This window comes from Humulus lupulus, chromosome 1, assembly GCF_963169125.1.
Source record: "Humulus lupulus chromosome 1, drHumLupu1.1, whole genome shotgun sequence".
NCBI lineage: Eukaryota > Viridiplantae > Streptophyta > Magnoliopsida > Rosales > Cannabaceae > Humulus > Humulus lupulus.
Genome location: NC_084793.1, coordinates 19528219 through 19538898, shown reverse-complemented (window position 1 = coordinate 19538898; position 10680 = coordinate 19528219). Strand labels below are relative to the sequence as shown.

General features: G+C 36.7%; 1 protein-coding gene across 2 annotated transcripts; it reads left to right on the top strand.

Annotated features, from left to right (window-relative positions):
• Positions 1-5692: 5692 nt before the first annotated feature.
• Positions 5693-8900, top strand: LOC133788456 (26S proteasome non-ATPase regulatory subunit 4 homolog). 2 transcript variants are annotated; one of them, XM_062225947.1, is made up of 11 exons: positions 5693-5780; positions 5896-6009; positions 6109-6214; positions 6830-6944; positions 7084-7293; positions 7376-7700; positions 7884-7980; positions 8109-8197; positions 8285-8353; positions 8506-8584; positions 8714-8900. In XM_062225947.1, the coding sequence occupies exons 1-10, from the start codon at positions 5769-5771 to the stop codon at positions 8548-8550; spliced, it is 1182 nt and encodes a 393-aa protein (XP_062081931.1). In that variant the 5' UTR covers positions 5693-5768; the 3' UTR covers positions 8551-8584; positions 8714-8900. The 2 variants fall into 2 exon arrangements, with proteins under 2 accessions (XP_062081931.1, XP_062081938.1); XM_062225954.1 differs by having other exon boundaries at positions 5707-5780; positions 8512-8584.
• Positions 8901-10680: the final 1780 nt, after the last annotated feature.

Genomic DNA, 10680 nt, shown 5'->3' with positions numbered 1-10680 from the left:
AAAAACCCTTAAAAACACTCAAAACGGGGTTTGGAAGGAACAGGGTAGCGCTACAGCGCTCAACCCCTAGCGCCACAGCGCTATACTCAGAAACTCCCAAGCACCAGAAAGCCTCCTGAGGAGCGCTACAGCGCCCTAGGGTGGGCGCTGTAGCGCTACCTCCAGCCCAAAACCTCCCTGAACCGACCTTCTTCATCTCCTTCGTTTCTAACTCGATTCCCAAGCTTCCAAAGCCTATTCTTGATGCCAAATGGACCCAAAAACCATCCCAACATACCCCAAACATCACAAGCATGGGAACCCTAGCCAAAACTCCCAACAAAACCCATGAATTCACCCTAAACATTTCAGCTGCAAAACAAAACTAAAACAGAGCAAACCAGAGAAACTATGGTTAGAAACTTACCCAAAGCTTGGCTTATGATAGCCTTCAATAGTGGAACACACTCCCAAACTTCCAAGGCTTGCTTCCCAAGCTAGAATCCTCAAAGTTGGCTCAAAAACCACAAAGAACAGTAAGAAAAAAGAGGTACGGGAGAACTCTAAAACATACTCTGTTTTTCCATCACCTTTTCCAGCTAAATAAGGTTATATCTATCCTAGGGGTGAAATGTCCATTTTACCCCTAGGTCAATTAATGGTTTCTAAAGACTCCCAAGGGCATTTTTGGTACTTTCCTCCTAACTCGTTAATCATAATTAACGCTCTCCAATTCCCGTTATTCTCGAAAATCATAAACACCAATAATTCACATCCCGTTACCCTTTATTTCCCGGTAACGCTCTAATCATCAAAATCACCCCGAGACTCAACCCAAGTCCCGACACTTAATCCCGTTGTGACTAAACCGCTAATCAATAATCTACGATCGTCTCATGTCGAACAGCTCGAACAAACCCACATCATAATGTGGTCTCAACATATATCACCGACATGCATACAATTAACATTATACTATAATATAATTCTCATAAATATGCATAAACACATTTAATAGCGTAATTAAGCAATCATGGCCCTCCCGGCCTACAAATTCAACCGCTAAACCACAATAGGGAATCCGGGGCATTACACCTTGCGTCGAGAGGATGCAAGCACTCACTGGCCATTGAAGGAATTCAAATGGTTGAGCGTTTCAATCAATATAAGATTAGTGAAGAGAAGTACAACAAAGTTGCGGCAAATCTCAAGAGGGAGTCTTGTTTTGTTTAAGTCAATATTTTGTACTTGCGATTCTTTATTAATTGGTTTTATTCTCTGGGCGTGGCCCCAAGGAGTAGGTTATCCGAAAGGGTTTCTGAACCTTGTAAAAATTTGTTGTGTTCTTTATTGTTTTGCACTGTCTTTTTATTGTGTGAAGTACAACAAAGTTGCGGCAAATCTCAAGAGGGAGTCTTGTTTTGTTTAAGTCAATATTTTATACTTGCGATTCTTTATTAATTGGTTTTATTCTCTGGGCGTGGTCCCAAGGAGTAGGTTATACGAAAGAGTTTCTGAACCTTGTAAAATTTTGTTGTGTTCTTTATTGTTTTGCACTGTCTTTTTATTGTGTTCAGTTTCTGTCGTGACAAGTTCGGATTCTGTCCCGACAGAACTGCAATCTGTTTCAACAGTTACTTACCATTCCGCACTTTAATTAATTCACATGGTTTAATTAATTTGGTAATTACTAAAAACGGAATTTCAACACTATAGGAACAGAACTTCGAATGGCAATGACCACTCGTTGACAATCTAACTCAAGCTCCATGTTAACCCACTCTTTTTGCTTGATCCAATTTAAAGTTTCTTTTATTCCTAACGCTTCCACCACTTCAAGCGTTACCTTTCCCACTTTGCAGCAGCTGAATGCTTCCACCAAACATCCTTTGTGATCACGAGCAACAACTCCTAGGCCAAACTTCCCCTCATTTTCAAAGATCGCTACATCAACATTCACCTTGATTGTATTCTCTTGTGGCTTAGTCCAAAGCTCTTTCCCGTCACCCTGTATGCATATCCCAGCCGACAGTATATTATCATGATCCTAAGATTTCTCCCATTGATCAAGGGTTTCTTTAGCTGATGTAACTATCTCCTCTACTAAAGGTTGCTTTTGAGTCCAAACCAGTTCATTGCATGATTTCCAAACTGCCCACCATATCATACTCATAGTACCCACCTGCTCCTTTGTGCATCTATCCATCCAACCTGATGCCCAAGATGTCAAACTTGTGGCCAGAGTGTTTATATGATCCACACTAGCTCTTGTCAAACAAGCTTTCGTAACACGACAATCTACCAAACAATGATAAATTGTATCTACAGAGTCTTGACACATTGGACAATCTGTTGCCACTTCCACATGCTTTAATCTCAGTTGCACTCTAGTTGGTAAACATCCCCTTTAAAGCGCGCCACAAAAATTTTAACCTTAGGAGGGATTTTAAAGTTCCGCAATTTCCTCCAAAATCAATTTTTCTATGGGGACCATAGCTTGTTTGGACTTATTAGATTTGTCTCGTTTAATTTATACTTGTGTGGTGTCGTCAATTTAGATTGGAGTTTCATTGCTTGACTGTTAAATCTATAAAAGGTAAACTATTGTTTTGTGTGGGGTCATGATTGATTTACCCTTTTCTGCCATTCTCTGTCTGTGGGGCTGTAACGACCCAAATTCGCTAATAAGGCTTAAGGGCCTTGATTAGTGTGCCGGGAGGGCATAATTGGGATTAGAGTGAATATTATTGACTTAAATGTGTGCATATGTGATTAATGATATTATGTGATAATATGAATATTTATGTGATATATGTGAGAACCACATTATTATGTGGCCAGGTTCATAGAGCGCAACTCGAGACGATCCTAGGGTCAGATAGCGGGGGAAAGTCACAACGGGACACAAGATATGACTTTGGACAAGTCAGGGGTATTTTAGGTATCGGGTAGCGGTTTGGACTATCGGGTCATGAAAATAAATATATGGAGATATATTTGAGGTTAGGATGTCTAGGCGGGAATATTGGGGGATTTTACCGTTTTGGCCTTGGGGACGGTTCCGGCACCCCGAGCCGTGGGATTAACTTAATGAGTAAGACAACTTAGGAAGCTTTTAGAAAATTAGACCGACATTCTGGTTACTCTCACTTTCACTCTCAAGGCAGGAAAAACAAAGGAAAGGAAGCTAAGTAAGATTCAAAGGAAAACAGAGAAATGTGAGGAAGTTATTGGGAGATTAAGCTGGATTTTGGAGGCTTAGTTTAGGGCATACTCAAGAACTAAATCAGGGCTAAGGTAAGCACTTAATTCCCTTCTCTGTGATTAGAACTTCTGGGTTTTCTTGTTGGGTTGCTGAGGAAGTTGTGGTTTCATAGAGGAAGTTGTGGTTTCATATATGAAGGCAGAATTGAGGAGGAAATTTGGGGATTTTGCTAGGTTTTGGCTTGGTGAGGTGGTTCAGCAGAAGAGGTAAGCTTCAATCCATGATTTAAAGGTTTTAATTTGGATTTGAATGGCTGGTTTGAGTGTTTATAGCTTTTGAGTTTCAAAAGTTTGAAAGAGGAGTTTAGTGTATGTTAGGCTGAGTTTTTCTGTGGAATTATGTGGTTTGAGTCATGCCAAAAGAGTTGGGATTGTTTGGTTGTGAGTTGGGGAGTTTTGGGATGGTTTAAGGAGAGGTTTCAAGCCTTGAAATGGTGGATTTTCTGGGTTTGAAGGGAAGGGACACGGCTCTGTTCTAGAGCGCTGCGGCCCTAGGATGAAAAAGAGCCAAGGAGGCTCGGCCAAGGGAGGGCATCGCGGCGCCCAAAACAAGGGTCGCGGCGCGTGTTTTGATTGGGGTGGCATTGGTTCTGTTTGAGGCTAGGGCTGCAGCTAAGCTTCAAGGGCCGCAGCCCTTGGTTGCACACATGAGCTTTTGAGGGTTTTAGGCACGGGAAAGTGGACTAGTGTGCTCGGGATTGATTTCACCACTGTGCTTGGTGGAATTCGGATTCCCTGGAGTTAGTTTTGTAACCGGAAACCTAAATTCGAGTATTAATGGAACCCTATACTTTGGTTGTGACTAGGTGATAAAGGCTTAGGCTCGGGAACGGATCGTGCTTGAGGGGCGTTGCTCGTAATTCAATAACCGTACAAACTAAAGGCAAGAAAACTACACCCGGTTGAATATTTGAACGGGACTAAGGGTTCCCTAATATAAATGATTGAAAGAATGGTATTATGCCATGTAAATTGTAACCAACGGCCTAAGCGAGCCACGGTTAACTTGTGCAATTGGCACGGCTCGGACACTGGTATCCGAGGACAGCTTATTATGCACTGAGCTTGGTTTTAGTAGGCCGGAGTCAGTGGGTTAAACAGAGGGTGCTATATATGTTGTGTATGTTGTTTTCTTGCTGGGCCTCGGCTCACGGGTACTGCGTGGTGCAGGTAAAGGCAAAGGCAAGATCGATCAGCCTTGATTGGAGAGCTCTACAGGGTGAATGTACATGACAAGCCGCTCAGCTGCCACGGTTGAGGAGACTACAGGGACGAGAGGACCAGAACCTTGTATTTTGCCTTAGTATGGCTAATATTTACTTTTAACTGTTGGATTTTGTAAACCAACTTTTGAACACTGATCTTTTGGGGATCCTTATTGTAAACTGTTTATAACTTATAAAACGCATCTTTTGAGAGCAAAATGTCTTTTAATCCTAGAACACTTAAACTAATGACACATTTTTAAATTGATAACTTGATTAGCAGGTCTTGCACTTTATAAGTACACAGTGTAGCGATCCTGGCTATCCAGGGCATTACAAGGGCTATTTGAATATCGTCTAACCTATTTGTCATTTTTAAGAATTAAATTGCAGCTCATTTTCATTTTTTTTTAAATATTGTTATTATTATAATTATTTTTTTACTATGTATTTTGACAAATTATTTGAACATTGTATTTTATAAAATAGTTCAAATAAACTTCTAAATCTAATTTTAGTCAGTTTTTTAAACTAAAATCATAAAATTTTCACAAAACTAACAATTATGAACAAAAGCACAATTATTTTGTCTAGCTAGTGTGTTGTCATATTTAATTTTTCTTTATTAAAATTAGATTTATGGGTTTATTTAAACTATTTTATAAAATTTAGGAATTTATCAAAATACTTGGTACAAAAAATTAATAAGACAATTAATATAAGGGTTTATACCTTTTTGGACCCCGTATTTTTTCTCATTATTTGTTTAGACCCTGTGTTTTGACAAATTACTTTTTGAATCCAATTTTTTATAAAATGGTTAAAATAGAACCCTAAACCTGATTTTGGTCAATGTTTTCTTAACTAAAATCACAAATAATTTGCCAAACTAACAATTCATAACAAAAATAAAATCATTCTGCTTAAAAACTGTGTTGTTATATTCAATTTTTTATTTATCAAAATTGAGTTTAGGGTTCTATTTTAACTATTTTACAAAACATAGAGTCCAAAAAGTAATTTATCAAAATACATGGTCCAAACAGATAATGAGAAAAAACACAGGATAGAAACCTTAATATAAATATATAAGCCCTTTAAATATTATGTATTAGGATGCAAATTTTTGTGATAATCTCTTCGTGCAAGACAATTAATATTAGATTAGATAATTATCTTAATTAAAATAAATATATAAATGATTTTCTTTCAATTTATTTAAATTTAAAATAAAAATATATTTTCAAGAGCTTTACCTTGTTTAAAATTTCTGTTTCAAGCTCCGCGTCTGTGAACCGATTCTCCATTCTCCAAGCAACCATGGTTCTCGAGGTTATCTTCTGAAAATCCAGTCTTTAAGTTCTTCTTCTTTTAACTATGATTCATATTGGTTTCAGATTTGATCGCTATATCATTAGGGCTTTTCATTTTGGCTGATGTATGACAGGCGACTATGATTTGCATCGACAATTCAGAGTGGATGCGAAACGGTGATTTTTCTCCTTCTCGATTCCAAGCCCAAACCGATGCTGTTAATCTCATTTGTGGTGCCAAAACCCAGGTTTAATTCGCCATTTAAACTCAATTTTCTTTTCTTTTGGGTATTATTTAATATCTATCTCACATTTGGCTTTTTCTTTGAATTGTTGAACTTGAGTAGTCAAATCCGGAGAATACTGTGGGAATTTTGACAATGGCGGGAAAAGGGGTTCGCGTATTGGCCACTCCCACTAGTGATCTCGGCAAGATTTTGGCTTGCATGCATGGTATTGTTTTTAGTGATTTTGTACTTGTATTCTGTCATTTCCCCCCTTATGAATGAATGCTCGGTTTTGTATTATAGGATGTGACAATGAAATTAGGGACCAATTTAAGAACTGGGAATGAATCAATTTAGTGGAATGGTGATAAGATTGGAACTTGTTTAATAAGGGTGTCAATGTTTTTCACTTGGAGAAATTTTCTCAGGAATGTTATATCCATGGTTTAGTTCATTTTTCCCGAATGTATGAGGAGCAGTATCAAAGTTGTGCTGGGGAAATTTGTCTTAAACAATAAGCTAGTAAGGAATATTTTCTCATGTAAATGCCGGGAGCCTGGACTGGTGAAACACATATCTAATGATGTATCTGCATATTCAATTTCAACTATAAAAGATTAAAAGGAACACAATGGAATTCCATGTAAAAAATAAACGTTAAATAAAATGGGAAATGGTTGTACTTTTGTTTAAACCAATTCTGTTTCCCATAATGATCTTAACGGAAAATGGTAAACGAGTATTCCATACAAGTATTGAATCGTTTCCTTCTTCTCTTCCATGCTGTAATCATCAAACTCTATTGTATTTTTGTCCCATCTTTCTAATTAGATTTATATAGGTCTTGAGGTGGGTGGGGAGATGAACATAGCTGCTGGAATCCAGATAGCTCAGTTGGCCCTTAAACATCGCCAAAACAAAAATCAGCAACAAAGGATTATAGTTTTTGCTGGAAGGTAGATTATATCAGCTTGGCTCTCTCTCTCTCGCCCTTAATCTGCAGCTGTGCTGGAAGATCAAAGGGCATGTTTTTCATTTTCTTCCTGTCTTCCTTTTTCTCAACATTTGACTAAATTTTTCTTGATTTGTGCTTAGTCCTGTTAAGTATGACAAGAAGGTACTGGAGATGATTGGGAAGAAACTAAAAAAGAATAGTGTTGCTCTTGATATTGTTGATTTTGGTGAAGAAGATGAAGGGAAGCCAGAGAAGTTGGAGGCCCTCCTTTCTGCTGTTAATAATAATGAAACGAGTCATATAGTTCACGTTTCTCCCGGTGCAAATGCTCTCTCAGATGTGCTTATTAGGTGTGAATTTTTTTTTTCTTTATAGGAAGTTTCGACTTGAAATAGTTGCTCTTCAATCATCTTATATTTTCATCTTTGACAGTACACCTGTATTCACTGGGGATGGAGATGGAGGAAGTGGCTTTGCAGCAGCTGCCGCTGCAGTAGCTGGTGGTGCTTCTGGTTTTGAATTCGGTGTAGATCCCAATCTAGAACCTGAGCTGGCTCTGGCCCTCAGAGTTTCTATGGAAGAAGAAAGGGCAAGGCAAGAGGCTGCTGCAAAAAGGGCTGCTGCAAAAAGGGCTGCTGATGAAGCTGCAAGGCAAGAAAAAGGAGAGGAATCATCATCCAAAGCAGAAGATGAAACTATGGAAGATCAAGTCAATGCTCCAGTTCCTGAAGAGAATAAGAAAACTACTGATGACATGGTTGCTATCTGTTAAACTTTTTTCTGGTCATATGTGTCTGTTTCTGTGATTTAGCTCAGTGGGTTTTCTTGTTATGTTTGCTTGCTATCAATTGTTATTGTCTAAATTATAAGAATGTTCTGCTAATGGATTTATGGCCTTAAAATATGACATGGTATAATGAGAATGTTTTTTTATGAACAGGCCCTTGCAATGGCAATGGGCATTTCTGGATCTGGTCATGTAATAAATGATGCTGAGATGGTAGACGCAACTGGTGAGGATCCGGATTTGGCCTTGGGTAAGTTCTATAAAGCCTTGGATTTTTTTTTAATCATTGCATGAAATTCAAGTTTGGAACAAATGACAGAAAATTACTACTTGTGTTTTTGTCTGTGCTAATTTGTGACACTATCTTGCTGCATAAAGCTCTTCAAATGTCCATGCAAGAAGGTACTCAGTCAGAAACCAGCAAAGTTTTGGAGGATCAATCCTTTGTCTCATCTATCCTTGCAAATGTAAGTATTATTTGATTGAATTGGACTCTACTTTTCAGTATCTGTTGACTTTACCTAATGTCTTATTAAATCTTATTTCTCTCACAGCTTCCTGGGGTTGACCCGAATGATCCAGCAGTCAAAGATCTTCTTGCATCTATGCAAAATCAATCCGAGGTGCGATCATAGTGGACCTTTCAACTTTTGTTTCTTGTCATAAACATAAAAATTTGCATCCATTTTGGTGTGAATCTTTGTTATTACCTTCCCCTGCAACTACTGCCTTGTAGTTTTGCAACTAACAATATCTTTCATGCCATGTTTGCTAGTCTCAGCAAAAGAAGGAAGATGAGCCCCCAAATGAGAACAAGTGAAGCCTTTAATATTTCTTCTGCAAATACTTTTAAGGTAGGGCCTCAAAATCAGAACTCAAATTCTTCAATTATATCGCCATTCGAACCACTGATTCATTTTTTTGTTCATTCTGGTCTTGCATACTTACAATGTCACTGATCACGAGTTCTTTTAATCTCTTAGAATGCTTTTTCATCTCTTGGGAGGATGCTTCAAGGCCAGATTCATACACAATTATTATGTCATCCACTGTGTGGAATTTGCATGGACTGTACCTAATGATATTGTAGTGACTATTATAAAATGAGATGGATTGTACCAAATGATTGCGTACTTGATGAAAAGGAAAAGAAAAACAGGTATTTGATTCTGGTTTTTCTCTGAATGTGCTGGCAGTTTTCATTACTAGATTATGATTTTTTTATTATTTTGAGAGAGAAATAGATAGGGATGGCAGTGGGTAGGTCATGTTTATAGCACAATCTATTATCATATTATCTTAAGCAGGTAGAATAGAGTATGGGTATAACTTTATTAGAGCCCGCGGATAATTCCAACTTATTAAACTTTTAACAACTTTTCAGAAAAATCAACTATGTATTGATAAAAAAATAAAATAAAAGAAAAGGGAAAGACTAGAAAGACTATCTTCATGTAATGATATCAACCATTATTAAAGGAGCAACACTTGTAGGAGTTTTCCTGATTCCAAATGTGGGGACTACTTTATTTCAGGATTACTACTATTACGCAATAGTTTGCATACATTATGAGTAATAAAGCTGGGATAAGATCTATGGTCCTAAGAATTAACTACAGCTACCTCCATTACTACTTATTTTTCAAAATTGAGATTGAAAATCCCATTTTGACTACATGAAACAAAGTCTCTTTTATCACTGACAATTCAGCTTGAATTGGATCGCACTGGGTTGAAGAAGATAAAGAGGAACTTAAATTGCATAGGTTGATGAAGACAAAGTGGAACTTATATTGCATTAGGTTGAGAAACTAACCCTATGTTTGTAGGGTGGATTGAAGGAGGCATTGTAGGCTTCTTACTAATTTTTTTAATATTATTAATTATCTTAAATGATAAAAAAAAGACTACTTTTTTCCAACCTTTCTATTGTATCAATTCAAACAAATATAAATAAAGATCAAATCTATCATCTCTTCCCACTTTTTCATATCTAGTATTTAATCCACCCTTGCCTATTTCCATTATTCTTACCAAACAAAAACTAATAGAACTTCATTAATACCACACTAATAGAACTTTAAAACTAATATTTTCTCAATTTCTCAAAAACAAAAATGTAAAAAATGAGTGAATGAAAGAATCCTACTTTGCATTATTATAGCTCACCAAGGGCTTAAACTCCAACACACATTCACAAAAGGGCACTATACCAATGCATGGATAGAAGTTTTAATCTCTCACTATATTGAATACACTGACATACATTTATATGCTATTAATCTCATCACTATAGTTGATGGTGATGGAAGAATATCGTGTTAAAGATGCTATTAAAAAAATAACCTTAATTTTTGAAGAGTTTAGATAGTCAAACATTTATTTATATATATTAAGTGCTTTAAAGTCACTCTATTTATACATATAGAATATTAAATAGTAATGTTCTGAAAATTATGATGGTTAACCATATTAGAACTAGCTCAAGGCCTTCGTCCTTACCATCTCAATAGAGTTTATTATTACTAATATTTAATAAGTATGCTAATTGATCTTTAATGAGCACTGAGGAGAATCACTAATGAAACACAGTGAGGTCAAAGCTGGAACACAACAAGTAGATTTATTGAGCAGAAAAGAATAAGGTGAGTTGTCAATTTGAGTAGGTAGGGTTTTTGTTTGGATATATAAATAAAACTTGTGAGGGAAAAGACAATGAAAAAGATTGTGTAAAATATTTTCTTTCTTAAATTCTAAAACAAAAAAAGATCCACTCTATTTGTGAAAGTTCGAAACATGTACTTTTAAAGTTAATAATACACGTATTCTTGGTAATCAAAAGAATGACATAATAATTAGTACGAGGATCAGAGATGAATTTGGTAAAAAAAAAACCCTTTGGAATTAAGAACAAGAAGTGTATGAGAAAATGTTTGTTTGGTCAGAATAC

What these genes read in the sequence shown, in the direction of transcription:
- LOC133788456 (XM_062225947.1), top strand. An exon ending in TTTGTGGTGCCAAAACCCAG is followed by an intron (nt 6,010 to 6,108) that starts GTTTAATTCGCC and finishes GAACTTGAGTAG; the next exon opens with TCAAATCCGGAGAATACTGT. An exon ending in ATTATAGTTTTTGCTGGAAG is followed by an intron (nt 6,945 to 7,083) that starts GTAGATTATATC and finishes ATTTGTGCTTAG; the next exon opens with TCCTGTTAAGTATGACAAGA.